Source organism: Musca autumnalis, unplaced genomic scaffold, assembly GCF_047663935.1.
Source record: "Musca autumnalis isolate F117 unplaced genomic scaffold, ASM4766393v1 scaffold_5, whole genome shotgun sequence".
In the NCBI taxonomy this organism is placed as follows: Eukaryota; Metazoa; Arthropoda; class Insecta; order Diptera; family Muscidae; genus Musca; species Musca autumnalis.
The window spans coordinates 5,906,167-5,930,000 of record NW_027412088.1 but is presented as its reverse complement, the minus strand read 5'-3'; the positions used below and the strand labels follow the sequence as shown (position 1 = coordinate 5,930,000).

The 23,834-nt window shown below is 36.2% G+C and overlaps 3 protein-coding genes across 18 annotated transcripts in view; 2 read left to right on the top strand and 1 right to left on the bottom strand.

Annotated features, from left to right (window-relative positions):
* hlk (hulk) overlaps positions 1–8,910 on the top strand; it is a 112,743-nt gene extending 103,833 nt beyond the window's left edge. For all 14 annotated transcript variants that reach the window (XM_073989584.1, XM_073989597.1, XM_073989593.1 and 11 more), the window contains 6 exons: positions 5,508–5,664; positions 5,732–5,898; positions 5,967–6,123; positions 6,183–6,349; positions 7,424–7,606; positions 7,676–8,910. In XM_073989584.1, coding sequence (XP_073845685.1) covers positions 5,508–5,664; positions 5,732–5,898; positions 5,967–6,123; positions 6,183–6,349; positions 7,424–7,606; positions 7,676–7,863 — 1,019 coding nt within the window. In that variant the 3' untranslated portion in view covers positions 7,864–8,910. The remainder of the gene's footprint in view (positions 1–5,507; positions 5,665–5,731; positions 5,899–5,966; positions 6,124–6,182; positions 6,350–7,423; positions 7,607–7,675) is intronic.
* Positions 1–23,834, bottom strand: part of LOC141405362 (uncharacterized) — a 242,970-nt gene that overhangs the window by 184,465 nt on the left and 34,671 nt on the right. The window lies entirely within an intron of this gene.
* Positions 16,673–23,834, top strand: part of LOC141405361 (uncharacterized) — a 35,525-nt gene continuing 28,363 nt past the window's right edge. Inside the window, exon 1 of one of the 3 annotated variants that reach the window (XM_073989607.1) lies at positions 16,673–17,066. The gene's annotated coding sequence lies outside the window, so the exon portion shown is untranslated. The remainder of the gene's footprint in view (positions 17,067–23,834) is intronic. The other 2 variants (XM_073989608.1, XM_073989609.1) reach the window with 2 other exon arrangements.

Sequence of the window (23,834 nt, the reverse complement as noted above, 5' to 3'; positions counted from 1 at the left end):
CAACAACAACTACAACGAATTTAACCGCAAACAAACGCGTTTCTAATAATGACTGTCTCTCTGTCTGTCTGTTTGTCTGAAAGCAAAAAAAAAACAGCTCTTTTCTTGTCTGGTTTCCAAATTATAATTTGAAAGATGAAACCCAACTTGTTTTTTTAAACTGCGAAGCTAACCTTTTCTTGTCCTTGATATTAATCCCTTTGGCGGCCAAAAAATAACGAATCGGTGCTTTATCTTTTGCATGTTTTTTTACGAGAGAGAAGGAAAGGGAGGTATGTTGTGTGTTGATGTCCTTGCGAAAGGAAGCGTACTAAATGAAAGCAAATATATCAAATACAATTCTAAATAAGAAGCAAGTGGAAAAGAATCAATCGGCTTTGACAACGGATAAATACCTTCAGCCTATGACTGCACAAAAGAAAATAATAAAAGGAGTGGCGGCCCGAAATTTCATATTTAAATTTTGAAAGAAACATAGTATTTGTAATTACCTAAAAGAGTTTTGAAAGTACAGGCGATTATGGAATAGGCATCATGGTGTAGGCCTAATTGTTCCACTGATAGATCCAAGCAACATAGCCACCACTTAGGTCCAGTTATTGAAACTTTCGGGCCATTATCGAAATCAGTACGGAGAATAAAATTATAACATTGTAATTGATACCACAAATACTTGGCAGCACTATTGAGCGAGAGCAGTATGAAGAAATAAAATTCTGTAACTTCTGAACGGATGGAGACATTTTCATAATTTTTTTTGTTCGACAAATAACATAATCAGTTTTCGGATGCATTAAAAATATTCGAATTCAGTCTAGTAGTTGCAGAGGAATTCAAGGTCAAAGTAAAAATTTTGAGTTTGTTCACATTTTTGTTTTTGAGTTTTGGGTATATCCTAACTATTTAAAAGAGGCCGAAAACCAGTAAACAAACCATAAAAATAACAATTTTTTCTAGTTTTTTTTTCGAAAAATTGGAAAGAAATTTCCAAAATTAAAAAAAAAAATGTTATTTGGGTTTTCATAAAACTCATATAACTCTTATGAAAACTCATATATAAAAAATGTCAATTAGTGTAAAAAAATTGTAATTTGTATGGGAAACGGTATCACGGTGCTCTTGAAACAATTTTAAATGGAAGGTGTTTACAGCTCGGAAGTTTTTGCAGATTCTGAAACTACAATGTTTATTGATGAGAAAAATCAAAAAACAAAAAAAACCGGAGTGCTTTTAAATAAATAGCAATTTTAGTTGACATTTTTAGGGGTTGTTTATGTTTTCAAGATTTTCCTTAGAAATCGCAAGTCCTATTGAAATAGGACCGAAACAAATGTTGTAGCCATGAAAATTCTCTACAAGATTGGCCTTTATGGTATTCTCGTCGGTTCTACCGTTTTTGAGATATAGAAGTTCAAATTGGGTCAATTCAAATTCAATTCAATTCTGTATCGCCCCCTTATAAAACAGTGTCATGACTGCAAATTCCCAACTTAAACTTATATATCTAAAATCATGTTACAACTAAGGATAAGTTACTTAAGCCAGTCTTGTAGAGAGTTTTCACAGCTTTAAGATTTTCTCAGGTCCGATATCGATAAGACTTACCGTATTCAAGCAAAATCGCGAAACTCTAACAAAAAAACCTAAAAAAGTAAACTGAGCTTCTTTATCTCAAAAATGGTACAGGCTGGGAAAAAATGATAAACGCCAATCCTCAAGAGAATTTTCACAGCTACAACATTCTGTTTAACTCCATTTCGATTAGACTTGCGGTTTCGAAGCAAAATCGTTGCAACCTAAAAACACCTAAAAATGTTAATTTTGACAGCGATTTATTTAAAAATCCCTATAGCGATTTTTTCTTGTTTTTGGATTTTGCTAATCTATGAACACTGCTGTTTCAGAATTCACAAAAACTTTTCCTGTGTAAGCGGTTTTCATTAAAAGTTAGTTAAGGTGAACCCTTCATGACATTGGTTTATAAGGGGGCGATACAGTAAGTGCATTGTCCCAATTTGAACTTCTATATCTCAAAAATGGTAAAAACCACGAAAATACCATAAAGGTCGATCTTGTAGAGAATTTTCATAGCTTCTTTAGTCCCATTTTTATAGGGCTCGCGGTTTCTAAGCAAAATCTTGAAAACCTAAACAACCTAAAACAACCTAAAAATGTCAACTTAAATCGCGATTTATTTAAAAGGCGCTCTATCAATTTTTTTGTTTTTTGATTTTTCTCATCTATGAACATTGCAGTTTCAGAATCCGCACTTTCAAGGTGTAAGCACCTTCCGTTTAAAATTGTTTCAAGAGCACCGTGGTATGGAAAAAACACAAATTTTTTAACTTCAAAAAATTTAAAAAAAGTATTAAACGGATGAGCAGGACCTGTACAAAATTACATATGGGCTCAAAGAAGGAACTCTCGGGCATTATTCTGTGGAAGCAGAAGGTGTTTCAAGCTCTTCCCTAAAAGTTCCAGTCCACTAAATTTGGAGTTTCACTAAAATTTATTAAAATTAACAATCAGTGACAACAAAAAATGTAGGTTTTGGCCAGGAAAATCGATTTTTGAACTACTGTGCGCCGAAGGTCGTGGGTTCGATTCCCCGTCTAGGTAACATCCAATTTTCAACGGTGGCAATATTACCCTCAGTATTGTTGGCGATATTTCCTGAGTATTCTAGCCATGTAAAACTTCTCTACAGCTCGTTCAGACTCGACGATAAACAGCAGGTCCCATATCATTAAGGTATTATGAATCGGGGTGCACTCATTAATATGTGAGAAGTCTCCCATATCCCTTCTGGAATGTTTGTGGAACAATTATACGTTATATGGTCATTAAGCACCATCATATAGCACTGCGAAAAACTGCTTTTATGAATGCAATCGTGGCCGACGCTCGCTAAAATAAAATGAGAGTCGTCCAAAAACGTTTGTTGTGCCAGAACTAATGATGCGTGAACTAATAATGTAAGATCGTCATGTGACATACCGTGAGATAGAGACATCCCTGGGCATTTTTTGCACCACCATACATTCGATATTGCATGAACCCCTGTCTCTAAAATAGGTTTGTTCTCGTTGGATTCAGCACAAGTTTGAGAATCGCTCAAAAAAGGCTCTTGTTGATTTGTGTAAAGAAATGCAGAAAAAACAGGATCACCGGCATTTAGGAGATCGCCACAGATAACACATTTTGGATCAAGGCGTATGAGCCCCAAAACAAACAGTAATCAGCCGTGAGGGTCTTCGAAGATGAGCCAAGTCCAACGAATGGTGTTCATGGAAGAATCACTTTGAAGCAAATGGTCGCCTGTCTCTTCGAAAAAATTGGTCATGATGCGACTTTCCTGCTTGAGTACAATAGGACGGTCAATACTGAGTGGTAACACCACAATTTGTTTGCCTTAAGTCTAAGTAAGAACTCAATAAACAAACAAGAGAAGACGAATCACCATGACAATGGAAGCTCTCACACATTGCATCAAACCGGTGCCTTTTGACCTGACAAAACGGGAAATTGGTGGGTCATCCGCCGTACGCCCTGACCTTCCATTGACCTCGCACGTTAAGAAAAAAGGGGGTGGACAATGATCATGTTGGAGAATACTATAGAAAGCGACAGAACTATTTTTGAGAATAAATATTCGCGTTTTCATTAATAGGTCAGAAACATTTCGCGCAAACATCGTAATGGGACATTTCGGGGTTTATAATCGGCTTCCTTTAAAAACGTATACTGCTATAGCCATGATCACAATGACTACTAACTATTAAAATTTCTGCACGATCCGACACGTGGAGGATGTACCTTTCTAAAGTTTGTGCTTTCGATAACACGGTGCTCTTGAAACAATTTTAAATGGAAGGTGCTTACACCTCGAAAGTTTTTGCGGATTCTGAAACTACAATGTTCGTAGATGAGAAAAATCAAAAAAAAATCGCCGGAGCGCTTTTTAAATAAATCGCGATTTAAGTTGACATTTTTAGGGGTTGTTTAGGTTTTCACGATTTTGCTTAGAAACCGCAAGTCCAATCAAAATGGGACTAAATGAAATGTTGTACCTATGAAAATTCTCTACAAGATCGACCTTCATGGTATTTTCGTAGTTTTTACCATTTTTGAGATATAGAAGTTCAAACTGGGACAATGCACTGACTGTATATCCCCCTTATAAAACAATGTCATGTAGGGTGCGCCTTATCTAAAGTTTTTGTGAATTCTGAAACAGCAGTGTTCATAGATGAGAAAAATACAAAAACAAGAAAAAATCGGATTTTTAAATAAATCGCGGTCAAAATTCACATTATAGGTGTTTTTTAGGTTTTCACGATTTTGCTTGTAAAACCGCAAGTCCAATCAAAATGGAGCTAAAGAAAATTTTGTAGCTGTGAAAATTCTCTAGCGGATTGACGTTTATCATTTTTTCCCAGCATGTACCATTTTTGAGATAAAGAAGCTCAGTTTACATTTTTAGGTTTTTTTGTTAGGGTTTCGCGATTTTGCTTGAATACGGTAAGTCTTATCGACATGGGACCTGAGAAGATTCTCTACAAGACTGGCTTAAGTAACTTATCCTAAGTTGTAAAATTTTCTTAGATATATAAGTTTAAGTTGGGAATTTGCAGATTTACAGAATTGAATTGAATTTGAATAGTCCCAATTTGAACTTCTATATCTCAAAAACGGTAAAACCGACGAAAATATCATAATGGTCAATCTTGTAGAGAAATTTCATAGCTACAACATTTGTTTTAGTCCCATTTTGATAGGGGTTGCGGTTTCTAAGCAAAATTGCGAAAACCTAAACAACCCCTAAAAATGTCAACTTAAATCGCGATTTTTTTAAAAGGCGCTCTATCGATTTTTTTTTTGTTTTTTGATTGTTCTCATCTATAAACATGGTAGTTTCAGAATCCGCAAAAACTTCCGAGGTGTGAGCACCTTCCATTTAAAATTGTTTTAAGAGCACCGAAATAATTGTTGTGCTCACCAGTCACTTTAGTTTCTCAACTTTGGAGTTTTTGGGTTTAGACACATTTTGTTCCATCTATATGCAGTTTAGTAGAATATTCAGCAGATTTTGTGAATATCTGCAAATTACACAAACAGTTACGGACCTCTCAGCTGATTCAAATACCCTCCAAGACATCAACAATGCACAAAAAAACGTCCTTCGCTTTTGTTAATTATTCATTACTAATAGCTCAAGCACTTTTTGCTCTATCGGTTTCGTTGTGGGATCAAAAGGAAATGTTTGATTGAATTAAGAGAAGAATAAATTTTGTTTGGAAACGAATACCTTAATTTTTGGCGTTTTCAAAAACAAACAAAAAAAACAACAACACTTTAAAATACCTTCCACTAAATTTCCAGCACTTCTGCAATTAACAGCTCGACCTATTCGTCTGCTGCCTGATGTCATGCTACTAATCAATAACCGATCATCCAACACTCTTTAGAAATTATTTTTTTATTTTATTTACTCACAATTCCTACAGATAAAATCAATTGCAATATTTGTGATCAGATTTTGGAAGGCCTGGAGTTGATCGATGATGAATGTGATGTTTTCGGTATTCATATGGTGAAGATACAAGATCCACAATTGGCGAAGCGTTACTCAATCAAAACATTCCCCGCTTTGGTGTATTTCAGGTAAGTAAGAAGGGGAATCCATATTTTGCCAAATTTCTTTAAATTGTTGTTAAACCTCTATTCACAGAAATGGTAATCCTCTGCTTTTTGAGGGCGATTTACAAAATGAACAATCTGTTTTGGAGTGGTTAATCGATGATGACAATCGTGAATTGGCCGATGAAATTGAAGAGGTTAATGAACGCATGTTGGAACGCCTTATGGCTGAGTCTACCCTATTGGTGGTATTCTTTTGTATGTTTTGTGACCTATACTCCTCTATAGGCTGGTTGTTTACTTCATGCTTTGTCCTTTTTTTCCAGATGATGAAGATTGTGCGGAATGTGAAGAAATCTTGGAAGAATTGGAAGAAATCGATGGTGAAGCCGATATGTTTGGCATTGATTTTGTTAAGATTGCCAGTCCTGAGGCGGCAAAAACATATGATGTTGTTAATATACCTTCATTGGTATACTTTAGGTAAGGACCAACGACATTTTCCGTGAAATATTATTCAGTTTTTTTTCTCTATCTCGCAGAAAACAAGTTCCTGTTTTATACGATGGCGATTTGCATCAACACGATAAAATCATTACTTGGCTGACATCTCAGGATGTCTTCGAGATCAAGAATGAAATTGAAGAGGTCAATCGCAAAATGTTGGACAAATTATTGGAAGAAAATGAATTTATTACTGTATTCTTCTGTAAGTATAAAACGAATTTATTTTAGAAATGTTAATTAACCAGGAAGGAGGGTAGTTTATATAACTGCAGAATTAGACTAACTAGAAAATAGAGGTCTGATGGGTTTGCTCACCTCAAAATAAAACATCGTGCTTTCATACATTGGTGCCAATATCGCAATCCCCTTGGTCTTCTTCCAATGACGCAAATTCTCAATATATTCCCCTTACATTAAGTATTTCATCGAACCTGTCAGCGGGCTGCAATTAAAATAAAGATAATACGGCTTGCCGTGAGTACCACACTGATATTTTTAGTCTATACAGGCCGGTCCTAAAAAACAATGTTGAGTGTTAAGATGAAGGAAACCGTCGTATTACTCCTGAATAAATCGTCGGTTTATGCAGGTCAACTGATGAGAAGGTATGGTCGAGGCGAACTCATTAATCTTAAAAATAAGATATCTTCTAGGGACTTTATATACCCTGACCCATTAGGCTAATCCAAAATGTACCTCATAGAAATAATGGTTTTAGACCCCAACTATGTATGTTTGGACGAAATCCGTTTCAGAAAATTTAGAATCGATTCAGCCCTGCCCATACATCTATCTGTCAAGCTGTCCACGAATGGATCAAACGATTTGGTCCAAACTTAGTATTTTTTCCCATCTTATATCTAGTTCGATGATAGGCTATATCGGTCCACTTATTCTCAAATGGTTCTTTAAAACATTAGAAAAATATTTTCACAAAAGTGCAATTTAATGCCAGGTGTCTACAGTGGTTTTGAATATTTTGCAGCAGATTGTCCTATTACGACGCTAAATTTTTAATATATCAGACAACTCATTCCGCTACCCCTCTCACAAAATCTCAAATTTTTCACTTAAGCAAAGTATAAGGTATATTTAATGATTGATTTGAATTTTAATTGGAGATAGTCCTGGTGAAGCTGATACAAAGTCCTTGATTCTCGTCATAATGACCCAAAAGCTTTAAAAATCCTACGGTGACCAACTAAAATGGCTGGTTGCTAATCGAATAAAAATTTGCAAAACTTAGTTTAATTGAACATTCTTCCCCCTACCTTAGATGAACACAATCAACAAGAATCAATTGCCGCCTTGGAGAAGCTCGAAAATATCGACAGCGAAACGGATAATTTGGATATAACATTTGTGAAAATGGCCGATTCTCGTTATGCCAAGAAATGGGGTGTTACCAAACTGCCAGCCATGGTTTACTTTAGAAGAAGATTCCCAAGCATTTATAGAGGTAAGTGGCGACATATTCCTCATTTTTTACATTCTCTCGGCTATACTCCACAATCTAATCTATTTGCAGGTGACCTCTTATCCGAGGACGAGGTGCTAGAATGGCTGCGTAAAAATCGTTTCCGTCAGCCTGAATTGAATATATTCATGTATGCCCTGATAGCCTTGGCTGTGGCCTTTGTCCTCTACACCGCCTTTTTGCTGCAATGTTTCAAGCCAGCACCACCACCGCCACCACAACATCCCAAACAATCGTGATAAGCTAACCACTGCACTACTGGAGGTGTGGAGAATTCTTTGCAATTCTTTGGTTTTGGATGTGCCGTAGCCGTCGACGTTGCCGCCAACGCTGCCACAGCACAGCAAACAGCCACCAAACTCTTTTTTTTTCTAGACAAATTATTTCATTTCATTTTTAGTTTTGGTTTTTGTTTTGTAAACAGACAACTAGATTTTATGCCAGTAAATCTTCTGTTTGTAATGCTGCAATAATGACACAACACATTATTTACATACACAACTACATACATATATAGAAATACGTAACATGACATACATATATAAACATGCATACATACACAAGTATGTATTATTGTAAATTTAATTTGACTTGATTTTGTAAAACTTAATTTTACGACCAGAAAGAAAAAACCAAACAAGCATCGAAAGAGGACTCTTTAAGACTAGAACCTCTGCGACATGGAGAAATCAAAAAACAAACAAATAAAGAAACAAACAAACGAGAATACGAACGAATTAAATTAGCGAGTAAATCCAGCAAGCAACCCATACCTTCTGCATTCTTCATTAATTTTTATAACAAATTATTGGATATTAAGATTAATAAACTACTCCGTAACCGAAAATTACAAGAAAAAAAGCAACAATAAATACACACTTCATAAAAACTTTCTCAAGCGTAGACCAAGTCTTAAAGAGTCTTTGGGGCTGTGCTTTCATTTCAAAGATAATATTGATGTGTTCCAAGCATGCATCCATCTATCCAACCAACCATTCATTCATACGTACGTACATCCCCAACAACAACCAGAAAAAATAACTAAATGTTTTCGAACTCAAACTAGGCGAAAAGTTATTACCACACAAATAAACAAACAAGCAAACAAATCAAAATTCAACACAAAACATCTCACAAAGAAAACAAACAAACAAAACACCAACAACAACAATTCTAATCTAGAACAAGAACAAATTGTAAACGTAAAAGAACGATTTAGAAGATATTTCGATATTTATTAAAATAAATAAGAAAAAAAAAACAACAACTACAACAACAAAAATAAAGCAAACAACAAATTTATATATAATAACTTCGACGACAACAACAACAACAACTACAACAAGAATACACATACTTATATACGATACCATTACAATCAACGTGTGTTTGATATTATCAACGAAAAAAAGTGACCCGAAATTTGTCAACAAGCCAAGTTAATCCCCCATATATGGGAAAAAGTTCGATAATAACTAAATTGGCTGCAAACATATTTTCTGCGGAACTTCAACAGCTAATACCATTGAACAGGTCAGGTTGACAGGTATGTTTTGGAAAAAGGGCATATGTATAACAGGGGGAGAAGGAATCACATCCCACACAACGTTCAAATAATTGTATTAATGGGCAGGCAAATAACCTGAAGTTTGGTAGATAAGTTGAATTATGTTTAACCACCAAAACGGGCTACCGTTTACTTTGTCAAAAATTATATACGAATAATATTGGGGAAAATTCAAGGGTCGCAGATAGAAGGAAACATTCATTTTGAAGATGGCCAGATATAATTTATGGGTCAAAGGGTAAAATTAATACTAATAATGTTGGGAAAAATTGAAGGGTCGCAGATAGAAGGAAACTTTCATTTTGGAAATGGTTGCATACTATTTATGGGTCGGGATTCGTCGGCAAAAAATTAAAGTTACAAGTAAAAAAGTATTTGCTGACAGAGATATACCCTCAGCCTGTGTGGATTGAAATACTTTTTTCCAAAAAAACAAAAACATGTACTTAGTGGGGATTTCAACATTTTGGGCGTATGCACCGACAAAAGTATGGATAGGATTATATAGATTATATCGATAGATAGGAGTAGCCTGCGAAAAACATAATATCGCTGTAAACAGGGCCACTGGGAAACCCTTCGGTAAAAATGCCCAAAGAATCCTCGAACCACACAAAACTGTTGAACATTTGTGTGGGTGGTACCACAAGGATTGGACAGATATGACCCAAATTTGAAGATAAACTAAGTTTCGACAATATTTAGAGATTCAAAGTTTGGACCAAATCGGTTGCTACATCTACATGTATGAGAAATCGTGCGTACCATTACAGCGAATATTTTCGAACTTTTGTGGGGGAGGTACCGGAAGGAGTGGACCTATCAGCACAACCTTCGATTTTCATATAATATTCAAAGAAATATTACAATATCCAAAGTGTGGACGAACGCAGTATTCGGTTTGAGCTCTCCAGCCACTACATATGGTACCATAGGGTTTTTTTACACACGGTGTTATAGGGTTTTTTTGTATCTTTCAGGCTATTTTCTCAGGAAGTATGATGAAAGTTATGCCGTTACATGGGGGGCAGTGAATGTAAGTTGCTACAACAAAAATCAAAGCGATTCGAGAGCAGGCCCTAAACTGAACTTTTCCGAAATTTTGTGTGGGAAGTACCCGAAGAAGTGGACCGATTGAGTCCATATTGAAACCTTATCTAAGTCTTATACACATTTCACGATGTGCAAAGTATGGACCAAATCGGTTACTCCTTTCAAGAGTTTTCGTGCGCACAAATTTTGCGAACATTTTCGAGGTACCTGAAGGAGTAGACCGATATGGCCAATCTTCGAACTTAAACTAAGTTTGAACAAAATATTACGATAGCCAAATTTTGGACCAAATCGGCTCATCCGTTTGAGAGTTATCGTGCGCACCAGCCAGCCAGACAGACAGACGGACGGACATTGCTAAATCGACTCCAAATTGTCTGAAACTAAATTCGTCCAAACACACTTGGGGTCTAAAACCATTATTTCGATGAGGCACATTTTGTCCGTATGAAAGTGTATATGGGCAATATTATTGAAAATTTAACATCGTTGAAGCCAAGGTTTACCCCTTTATAACTCGCGAATAGTGGTTGTATATTGTACAATTTGAATGCTTTTGGATAAAATGAAATGTTTTTAGACTTGGCAAAAAATATTGGGTTTCAAAGTTGATTTGCGTGGAAGCTGTGGCTATATTTATGTTAAAAAATGGGTAAAAATGGGTTGAAGCCAACGTGTCTTTTTTTGTTTTCTCTCGATTTGTGATTAAACCACACTTTTTACGATTTTCCCGTTAAAGTAAAAGTAGAAGGCAACTAAATAAGGATCATCTCACTAGAGTATAACTTCTCAAAATTTGATCTGCGTCTACCATTAAATGATGCTGACATTTTGAAGCCAGATTTTAAGTGTTTTTTGAAATTTTCTTATAATTTCGTTCCGCAAACAGGTTTTTCAAAAAATCATATATAGGAATGAAGAACTCACGATTCTGATTTATTTGATATATGTGTCGTGAATGTAGCCTACACAGCTTCAGAGAAATCTGTATCCAAATACGAAAATTTTGTGTGAACACATTTCTAAAAATCATATTTTTCGGGCCTAATTTTTACAATTGGCATTCGATTTACTCGTACTTGATTGCAATTTTTTGATTTTTACGTTGCGGATCTAATAAATCAATACTCGTGAAATTCCATCTACTAAAACGCGAGATACGAGAAATTCCAAGGTAGGAAAATCACCTAATATTGTTTTTGAAAATATCGCGTATTCTGTCGGCAGCTTGCACTGCTATGAAAAAACTAGTGCAGGATCTTCCTTTTTGCGGAAACAAAGATTTAAAAACTTCACTGATAAGGGAACTACATTCATTTTATCCCAAAAATAGTGTGTGATGCTACATCCACGGTTCTTGACTGATTGCCTTGAAATAGGTATATATCGATGCAGATTTTCATGGTGACACTAAAACCGGATGCGGAACGAAATTGTATGAACTTTGGGAAAATTAGCGATGTTTTATAGGTTTTTTAATGCTAAGATGCAGCCGATGCTACATCTTAGCGTCCAAATTATATTTCGAAAAATATATACAAATTAAAAGATATGGTCTTGCTGTACATGAAAATCACATGCGGACAAAACGATTTTGATAATTACGCGATTTACACATATTTTAATAATACATATAAGTTAAAGCGGTTTATTTGAACTCTGTTTCCGTTTAAGAAGTCTAATGATTTATTTCAACAACCCGATAACTTTCCTCAATGGGAAACCTTCTATGTGAATGTAGATAAAGCAAAATCCACCCATTTTCTTGGGAGTTTCAAGAAAAATAAAAAAAGTACTCTTATAGAATTTTTCCAATATTTTCGACTCTAGAATGCGTGTGAAAACTATTATTCCAAACCAAAATTAGTTTTTTGTAACACAAATATGTGCTTATTTTGGCTATAATATCCTAACTACTATCCCGATGATTATAAGTTTGGTCTCATTTGATTCCCCGTGAAGTCTTTATTTAAAACTGTTACTTTTTTGTAATTTTTGACGGGTATATGGAGCTATATTTTCAAAAAATTCGGATTACATTTAAAATTTTGTCAATTTTTTGTAAATTCCGCGAATGCTGAGAAACATTTTACAAGTATTATGCAATCTGCTTAATGACGTCACTTCGTGATAACTTTTTAGTGACAATTGTGCTCAATAAAATAATTAGCGTGTTTATAATAATTTTTTCTTAAAAGCAGAAGTAAAACCGCGATAACATTTGTCCGCAACAACCAAAAATTTGCTCGCGAGCGGATTTGTACTGGGGAATTTTTTCTTAACCTATGTACCAAAAATCGTTAATGTAGCGCGAAAAGAAAAAAATCAATTTTTTGGAAATGGAATATGAAATAATTGGCAGTTTTGCCCATATACCCTTTCTAGCCTAAAGGCTGATGGTATAAAAATTGTTATTTTTGTTCCCCGTCTGTTTGTCTGATTGTTGTCCATGATAACCCTCGAACGGATCAGCCGACTTGGTCCAAACTTTCCACCTCGTAATACTTTGTACAAACTTAGTTCAAGTTTGAAGGTGTGCCATATCGGCCCACTTTTTCGTGTACTTCCCCTACAAAAGTTAAAAAGTTTTCTGTAAAATGGTGTGAACGATAACTCTCGAAGTGAGCAATTAATTTGGTCCAAACTTTGCGCATCGTATTCTTCCTTCCAGATATATATCGGACTCGAATACGGACTACATCGGTCCACTCCTTCAGGTACCTCCCACGCAAAATTCGGATAAAGTGCATTTTAAGAGCACCCTTCGGATCGTGGTGATTTTTTTTCAGTAGGTGGTCCTTTCCTTGTCCTTCACGACGGTACAATTTTTTTTCGTGTGCAAGTTCGCACTTCTTGAGATATTAGCCTAAAATCTCCATGAAACTCTGACGGCACCGACCAAAATGGCAAATCCGCAAGATAATTATCGAAGGGACTTTGTGATTGGTACAGACTTTGCACATGGTATTATTTAATTTAGTCATGTATCACGTAAGAATATGGACTATATCGTTCCAGTCCTACGGGTAACTTCCACACAAAATTCGGATAAAGTGAATTTTACGAGCACCTGTCGGATCGGGTTGAATTTTTTTCAGTATGTTGTCCTTGCGGCTCCCTTAACGACGGTAACATTTTTCCTTGCGCAAGTTCACATTTCTTGAGATATTAGCCTAAAGCAAACGCGTTCGTGGGCATTGATTTGGTTACGAAGTTTTTCGGCAAATCACACACACGCGACCCGAACGCAAAGTAAGAGAGCAAATGTTTTGATTTTTTTACTTCAGTCTTGTACTGAATTTCATGCAAGCAGGTTGATGCCGCTTTATTTGTTTATTTTTGGGTACACAGAAAAGATTTTGCAGTTGTACAGCAAATATGTGGAGGGAAGAATTTGAAAATGATTTTTGTTTTGTATTAATATTTTTAATGACGCAGAATGCCTCGTCTGCAATGCAACAATAAAAAATGTATGTATGCTTAGAAAGTCTTAAAAAATCATTTTTATATACAATTTGTTTTTTCTCTCAAAAAAATTAACATATGAAGAAAAATACTTTTCAAATTATGAAGTTATTTATATTATTTTTAATTTAAGTCATACAAAGCGAACGCGCCAACAATATATTTTTCATTTCACACTCAATATGAAAATCATCACCCTGTTCTGTCAGTGTAATTTTACCCACACATAAACAATTTAAGCGCTCGCTCTTCTTGGTCGGCTATGGCCTAAAGGCTGCAAGAAACCCTGACGGAACCAACCAAAATGGCAAATCGCAGGGAGTTTCTGATTGGTGCAGACTTTGCACATCGTATTATTTCATCCAGCATGTATCAGGTTGAAATATGGACTATATTGTTCCAGTCCTTCGGGTACCTCCCACACAAAATTAGGAAAAAGTGAAGTTTATGAGCTCCTTCGGGTACCTCCCACACAAAATTCGGAACAAGTGAAGGAAGGAAAAGGAAAAACCAACAGATTAGCCTATATAGGCCAAAATATAGTAAAAAGTTAAAAATTTGTGCTCATTTTATTAATTTTAGTGTTAGAGGAATTCACTCTCGGAGTCGACCCGGAGTCGGAGCCGGAGTCGTGAAAAAACTGGTCTGGAGTCGAGTCGTGCCAAAATTACCTCGGCTCCGAAACCCTGGTAATAAATTTACATATGAAAATATTACTTTCAGTAATATATCGTATTCAAATATGGAGTATATCGGTCCTCTCCTTCGGTTACCTCTCACACAAAATTCGGAAAAAGGTGAAGTTTAAGAGCTCATCTCGGATCGTTTTGAAATTTTTTCAGGAGATGGTCCTTGATGTCCCCTTTACCACGGTACCATTTTTTTCGGAAGCAAGTCCATACTTCCTAAGATAATGACCCAAAAGCTCCAAGAAACCTTGACAGCACCAACTAAAATGGCAAATCCGCAGATAACTCTCTCAGGGAGTTTCAGCTTGGTCCAGAATTTTCACATCGTATTATTTCGTCTAATCATGTATCAGATTGGTATGTTGGTCCCCTCTTTCGGGCACCTCCTACACACAATTTGGGAAAAGTGCAGTTGAACAGCTCGTCTCGGATCGTTTTGATTTTTTTTTCCAAAAAGTTCTTTCTGCGTGCTCTGTTGCGATTGCACAATTTTTCGGGAGCAACTCCGTACTTCCTGAGATAATGGCCCAAAAAAGCCTGCCGGCACAAACTAAACTGGGTAGTACGTAAGATAACTCTCGAAGGTAGAAACCGATTTGGTCCAAACGTTGTACATCGTATTATTTCTAACAGACTCGAATCATATCCGAATATTGACTACATCGGACCACCATTTTGGATTCCTCCCACACAAAGCTTGGAAAGAGTTCAGTTTTAGGACTTGTCTGGGATCGTTTTTAAATTTTTGGCACCATGTTTTGTATGCGTCGCTGTTTGTTTTTCTTCTTTTCTAAGGGTCCGAGACTGAACCTAGTTTGTTTCGTTTCCCGGGAGTTAGGTTCTGAAAGATCATGTTGTAATCGAACAGTCAGATCATAGCTGTCAGAAGGGATTTGTTCTAGGGTTCCGTCAATCCACATGTCTCTGACCGGAGTTAATGTTTTTCACAATTGTGTTGAGTATCTTATCTGAAGGAATACTATCTACTGAATCACCCGTTGTGACCCATAATATGTTTTGGTCATATTTCTGGTGGTCTCCTCGATCCATTCACACATTGCACTGAGGCTGCGATGGCCGCTTTATACCTTACCTTAATTTTCTCCTATTGCTTAAATAACACCGACTTTGGACTTTTGCAGTATTTTTTCATTACATTTTCCGATGATAGCTGTCCACCATACTAAAGTCGTTTGAGCCTACATCTGTTGGTTTATTTCGCCCTTTCCTGGATATGGTCTTTCCATTTGAGTTTCCTATCCAGGATTATTAAAATGTATAAGAAACGTTTATTCTCTTATTCAGGAAAACTGGGTCCGCGAAAGGTAATTTTCTTGGTGAGGCCCAGTTATTATATCTTACCCCTCAGAAGTATTATAGCGTAGTTTGCATAGCAGAATGGTTGAAATCCTTCTTTGGTTAAGGTCCTTCATAGACTATTTATGGCAGTAACCCCCAATATGTGTTATAAGATTTCGCCCTGTGGCGTTCCTTGGCCAATTTTCCCTATATTGTTACATCATGTAGCTTATCCACCTATTCCTTACCACATGGTTTATCCAGTTCCTCAGGGCCTGAACGGCCTGAAATTTTCCTTCGCTCGAACGCAGTTTAAGTGCTGTTCAACAAACGTTTTGGAATTTTTCAGAAGTTACTCCTAACGGTCCAAATTACAGCAATATTGTGTTTTTCGTGGGCTGACCATGCTTCCGAATATATTCATAAGTCCAAAAGCTGACTAAATAAAATGTCTGGTGGTTTGGAACGTATAAAAAATACACTCGACTCGTCTTTTATCACCTACGAAAATGTTACAGATGAAATAGCGTCAGCATGTGACTGTCAAATGTACTACAATATTCCACCACTCCAGTTGTAGTCACATGCTGACTCTACTTCTCTGTCGGAAAAGATGATTGATACTTTCTTATTGTTTTTATTTGTAACTGCAAAAGAAAGTGATCAAAAATAAAAAAGACCATGTGACCTTAAAATCTTTATTTATTATGACACTGAAAATGGTCAAATATCTTATCAATCTAAATAATTTGTCTAAAAAATAGATAACTTCAAAATTTTTTTATCTTGCCTTTTAGAACAACAAAAGATACAAAAATTAAAACGTTTTCCAACACTATGTCTCTACTAAAATCCTACAAAGCTTTAACGGGCTATCACAACAATCACAATAAAGCTTTTCGAAGCTTCCATTGACAGCTGTTCGCCAAAGTTTCATTTGTTTACATTTATAGGACATACAACAACACCTTGGCCAGGATTCTCAGCAAATATGCGCAGAGACAAAAGCTTTGTCCTTTGAAAATCCAAAACATTGATTGACGGACGATTGGAGAGGACGTTTGTGAAAAATACATAATAAATACACGCAGACCAGTGAACAGTGAGTGTGCAGCAAAAAAAGAAATTGAAGAAGAAGTTGCAAAAATGATTCATAAATTCACTTGAAAAGAAAAAAGATCAATCAATTCATTAAATCGAATTCAACTAAAACCACGATATTAAAAATATCCAAATTCGTTGGAAATTGCAACTGAAAATAAAGTGAAAATATTACCTTTTGTGTTGAAGTTAATTGTTTTTTGTTTTCCATAAGGAAGGAATATTTGCAGTAAGTCCTTGATGGCTCAGCAAAAGTACACATAAACAGGTAAGTGCCACCATGGAAAAGAGAAAAAAGGAAATACAAAAAAAACGCATTGAGTTCACTTGTGTCCTGAAGGAAAAAGTACACAAATACTTTTCTATATCTAGAAGTATCCAGAGGAATCTTTGCTTTGCTGGCAAAGAGGACTCCTCCAGCAGAATGTCTCTGCTGCGTTCCCTATCCATCTTCAAACATTTGCCTTTCTATTCATTTGTAATAAAAGTAGTTTAACCTAAGGCCAAATTCTAAACCACACCAAGAAACCAATTTAGCTTCTTTTTATGCTTGAGTACGTTTTATTATTCTCTCGCCGTGTTCTCATTTGGCACTTTCTTTGACTCCCTCCTGACTGACTGTCACTACTGCCCTTGCAATGCTCGCATTCACTCGCATACTCCATCTCATTGTTTTGGTTTTATGTATGTCGCAAGGGGGTTTGTACGTGGTTGGTTGTTTGTTTGTTTGTGCCTCTGTGTTTTCGTCGTCTTTGTCAATGTGTAGTGTTAATGCATGTAGGTAGGTGTGTGTGTGTGATTGTATTCTGGGCTGTACTATCTTTCCTAATTGCATTCCACTAGCAGTTGTTTTTCAAAATTATTTTTTCTACAATTTTTGTGGCTCCTTTGACGTCAAAATACAGGACGAGGCAATAAACTAGCAGCGGATTCATGTTTTCCCTGGAGTGCATCGGATTTAATTTCTCAACCATATCTGGAGATTTACTGGTGGGACCAAATAGATTGTGTTTGGCACAATATTCATTGAATTGAATATCATATGAGAAATAAACATTTGGTTTCATTCTTAAGTTATTTTGACAAAAACGAGAGATACAGACAAATATATTTATCGAGATATATAGATACTTATGTAAAAAGCTTCAATTCGGTAGGGAATTGAACTCGGTTTCTTTTGGGTTCTCAAAAAAGATTTATTAATAAATGTCATCGTTTTTTTTTCTTTCTTGTTTTGTCACTGGGAAACTATTACAGTTGAAACAATAACTTAAACCAGCTACAGACCTACTTCAGGGAAGGCACACTTTTTAGTTCAAAACGGCAAAAGAACAACCGATAAAATTTACGACTTAGTAAAAGAACTAAATATAAATAGCCCAGCAAAATAAATTGAAAGTAGTGCAATGTGGACTAGTTCTTTCACGGTATGTTTTGGTGCAGTTAAAACGGAGTCGTGAAAAATTCGCTTCATTCTTCACATTTTAACGGCATATCGATGGAATCCAAAGATTTAAATGGAGATCGGAGGAAACACGCATGGTTGCGATTGAATTCAATGGAGAAATTTCATAATTTGTGTTAATGTAATAAAGTTCTTAATAGTATTTTTTGTTTTACACAAATAATAAATGCATTTTATTTGTTCTGGGATATTTTGCAATGACTTGCACACATTCCGCAGAATGACTGTATCAAAACACTTTGGACTGCATCCAACTCTACCCCAAAAAGTTAAAATGCAGTGCCAAAGGGTCAGTTTGAATGCAGTGCAAAAAGGGCCAGTTAAAATGCAGTGCTAATGGAGTGCCTCTTTCCGGAGTCACGCTCTTGTAAAAAGAATAAGTTAAAATGCATAATTTGATGCACTTCCAAATTCTCCAAGAAGAGAACAACTAAAATGAGAATGTATTGTAGAAAACACAACTATTGTAAAGGTATTAGTAAGTTGGGAAGTCAAACAAGCTATTGAACAACAACAAATCAAAACATTTGTTCTCTTTGTTACGCTCTTTCTTGGCAATCGTGTTGTATGTGTGTAAATTGCCGAAAAACATAAGCACTGCCGTGCTTTAGAGGCAAACTTTTTGGTTGGAGCTTATACAGGCGATCATATGACTTATCAAACATAGAAAAGGCCTCTAATGATCACCAAAATAGACCAGTGGCGTTGGCATAAAAGTTGAACGCCTTAAATATACCGCTACGCAGCTAGACTTAGAGTAATCGGTATGCCCCAAGTTTCGCATACATAAATAACATTCCAAGATATATTCTATCGTTAGGGTTTTTTTTGAGATTGTACCGTCTTAACAAGACAGACCTTAATCTGCACAGACCTTAATCTGCACAGACCTTAATCTGCACTTTTTCTAAACTTTGTGTGGAGAGTACCCTAAAGAGCGATCCGATGTAGTCGATATTTTGACATAATTTAAGGATGTAACAAGTAAAAAAGTATCAGTAGGCTTTGCCGACAGAGATATACGCTCAGCCTATGTACATTGAAACTTTCATATACGGTCAGATCGAATGTATTTATGGTATTTTCATTATTTTGTGGTGTTTATTGGACATTTGAACTTGGCGACGAAAATATGTATTAGGATTAAAGTTCAAAACTGTCGCAGAGGAGGTACTTAAAGGAATGGACCGACATAGTCCATTATGGAAGTGGATCTCATTTTGGAAGTCTTTTCGATAGATATCGCGCCCACCAGTCATTTCAGTGGGTCATCAAATAACTTATGCCAGAAGCATGGATTTGCCACGATAAAAATAATAATACCGTTGTAAGCAGGATAACAACGAACAGCATCGGCATACATTTCCAAAGGATCTTCGAACAGACCTTAAACTGCACTTAGGCACAAATGTTTAACTTTTGCAGAAGAGATACCCTAAGGTACCTCCATTTTAGAAGTTAAACTAAATTTAGACAAAATATTAGGAGATCCGAAGTTTGGACCAAATTTGTTCAAGAGATATCGTTCATACCTTTTAAGTGACATTTTTTAAATATTCGGGGGAACTAGAGGAAGTTGTGGAAGTGTATTGCCTATCTTCGAACTGAAAGTATGACAAAATATCAGGAAGGCCAAATTTTGGACCAAATCGGTTAGCTCGAGAGTTATCGTGCTCTCCAGCCAGTACATATGGTGCCATAGGGTTTCTTTTACACCTTTCGGGCTGTTTTCTCAAGAAGTATGGACTTGCCCCTGAAAAACTTTTACCGTCGTAATTAATGCACGAATGCAAGTTGCTTCAAAAAATTCAAAGTGATTCGAGAACAGGTCTTAATATGAACTTATCAGTAATTTTGTGTGATAGGTACTCGAAGGAGTGGACAAACATAGTCCATATTCGAACCTGATATATATCTAGTAGATATATTAGGATGTGTAAAGTATGGACCACATCGGTCACTCCCTTCAAGAGTTATAGTGCGAACAATTTTTCCGAACATTTTTGAACTTTTGTAAGGGAGGTATTTGAAGGAGTGGACCGATATGGCTTATGTTCGAACTTAAACTATGTTTGGACAAAATATTACGAAGACCAAATTTTGATCGATTTTCGAGAGTTGTCTTGCGCTCCAACCACTACACACGGTGTCATAGGGGTTTGTTTACATCTTTCAGGCTATTTTCTCAGGAAGTATTGACTTGCCCCTATAGACACGTACCGTCGTAAGCGGGACAGTGAATACAAGTTGCTACAAGAAAAATCAAAGAGATTCGCGAACAGGTCCTAAACTGAACTTTTCCGAAATTTTGTTGGGAGGTACCCGAAGGAGTGTACCGATTGAGTCCATACTAAAACCTCATCTAAGTCTGGTAGAAATTTTACGATGTGAAAAGTATGGACCTAATCGGTTACTCCCTTCAAGAGTTATAGTGCGCACAAATTTTCCGAACAATCCCGAACTTTTGTGGGGGAGGTATCCGAAGGAGTGGAACGATATAACCCATCTTCGAACTTAAATTAAGTTTGGACAAAATATTACGATAGCCAAATCCTGGACCAAATCGGCTCATCCGTTTGAGAGTTATCGAGCGCACCATTGCTAAATCTACTCCAAATTGTCTGAAACACATTTCGTCCAAACATACTTGAGGTCTAAAACTATTATTTCGATGAGGCACATTTTGCCCATATGAAAGTGTATATGAGGAAAAGTCAAATTTTTTTAGTTTCCATGAAGCCAAGGTTTGCACTATTATAATACGCGAACTATTGTAGTTTACCAGTAAATATGACTATTGGTGGATTAATTTAGATGTTTTTGCACAAAGCTCAAAAATTTAGCAAAAAATTTAATTTACGTGGTAGTTACGACCGCGTAAAGGAAAAACATAGGTAAAAACACGTTGAAGCTAAACAGGTTTTAACATTGCTATTCGATTTCTGATTAAACCATTCAAATGACGGACATCTGTCCAAAGTAAAAGTAGGAGAATACAAAATGTAGATTACGCTTCTAATGTATCACTTTCCAAAATTTCCACTGCATCCACCTTTTATGGATGCTGACACTTTGAAGCCGGATTTCAGGTGTTTTTTGTATTTTTATGTAACTGGGACGCGCATTCGGATATTTCGAAAAACCAATTATAGGATTAAAGAACTCGCGATTTCGCATAATCTGATATGTATATTGGGTATGTAGCCCACACAGCAGCAGAGTAATCTACTGCCAAAGGCCAAAATTTAGTGCGATATTTTTTCTAAAAAACCTATTTTTTGGGTACAGTATTTACAATATCGTTTTGAGTGTGCTGGTACCCCGACGATCCGGATCATATGAATCACAGATCGTAAAAATCCATCTACTAGAACGGCGGAAATGGCTACTGCAAAAATTGAAACATTTGCGAAAAATGTTTTTCAAAATATCGCTGACTAATTCGCGTTTTATGTGGATCGTTTAAGAGAGTTTCTCAATATAATGATAAGAGTCTTTTAAAGATTTTTTTCTTTTTATCAGAATTGAAACCGCCATAAATTTTGCGCGCAACAACCAACATTAGTATCTCGAATAGATTTAAGAATGGGATTTCGAACGGATCAACCAATTGGGTCCAAAATTTGGCTTTCGTAATATTTTTTCCAAACTTAGTGTAAGTCGGTCCACTCCTTCCGGTACCTCCCCCACAAATGTTCGGAAAATGTGTACGTACGATAACTCTTGAAGGGAGTAATCGATTTGGTCCATACTTTGCAAATCGTGAAATGTCTACCAGACTTAGATGAGGTTCCAATATGGACTCAATCGGTCTACTCCTTCCAGTACCTCCCACACAAATTTTTGGATAACTTCAGTTTAGGACCTGCTCTCGAATCGCTTTGATTTTTGTTTTAGCAACTTGTATTCACTGCCCCCCATACGACGGTACAAGTTTCATCAGGGGCAAGTCCATTCTTCCTGAGAAAATAACCTGAAAGTTGCAAAAAAAAAACCTATGACACCGTGTGAGGTGGTTGGAGCACAAGATAACTCTCGAACGGATCTGCCGATTCGGTCCAAAATTTGGCCTTAGAAATATTTTTTCCAAACATAGTTTAAGTTCGAAGATAAGCCATATCGGTCCACTCATTCAGGTACCTCCCCACAAAATTTCAAATATGTTCCGAAAAATTGTACGTACGGTAACTCTTTACACACCCAAATATATCTTCCAGATATAGATCAGGTTCAAATATGGACTATATTTGTCCATGCTGGGCTGTCTATGTAAACAGCCCAGCAAAATAAAATGGAAGTAGTGCAATGTGGGCTAGTTCTTTCACGGTGTGTTTTGATGCAGTTAAAAAGAAGTCGTAAAAAATCCGCTCCATTCCTCAAAACACATGCTTTGGACTGCATCCAATTATACCCCAAAATTACTTAAAATATAGTGCCAAAGGGTCAGTTTGAATGCAGTGCAAAAAGGGCCAGTTAAAATGCAATGCTAATGAAGTGCCTCTTCCGGAGTCACGCTCTTGTAAAAGAATCACTGAAAATGCATAATTTGATTCACTTTCACATATGTAAAGATTTACGAGGGCAGTTCGGAAACTTCTTAGCCTAGCACAAAAAGCGCGGTCTAAACAGATAAAAGTTAAGTGTTTTGGAAACTTCCATCTCTATTATGAACGCATGTTAAATTTTGTTTCAATCTGGCAACTCCTTCATATAGAAACAGGTGTTCAAAAAAGACGCATCCGCAATTTTTTTACAATGGAAAAATTAGAAATGCGTGCTGTCATTAAATATTTACATAAGAAAGGTTTATCGGGACAAGAAATTCATAATGATATGGTGAATGTGTTAGGTGAAAGTGCTCCTTCATATGCAACAGTAATTTTTTAATTTTGCATGAAGAACTACAGATGAAAAAACTTTCTGCAAGATGGGTGCCGCATTTGTTAACAGTCGATCAAAAACGCATAAGAATGAACATTTCTCAAGCTTGTTTGGATCGTTTTAATCGAAATAAAATGGATTTTAAGCGTCGTTTCATAACTGTTGATGAGACATGGATCCACCACTATACTCCAGAGACAAAAGAACAATCCAAACAGTGGACTGATGCTGGAAGAAGTACCCCAAAGAAGGCAAAAACAATTCAATTGGCTGGTAAGGTTATGGCAACGTTTTATTGGGACTTCAAAGGTATTTTATTGATTGACTATCTGCAAAAGGGTAAAACAATAAATTCAGAGTACTATTGCAACCTTTTGGATCAATTAAATGTACAAATTCGAGAAAAACGTCCTGGCTTACGACACAAAAAAATAATTTTTCATTAAGACATCACACCAGCGCACAAGAGTGTTTTAACAATGGCTAAAATCAACGAATAAAAGTACGAGTTGCTTGACCACCCACCTTATTCTCCTGATTTAGCTCCCAGTGACTTTTACTTGTTCCCAAATCTAAAAAAATTCCTTGCTGGCAAGGGTTTTTTTACCTCAAATGAAGATGGAATTACAGTTGTAAACCACTATTTTGAAGACCTTGAGGAAAACTATTTTAATCAAGGGACAGAATTGC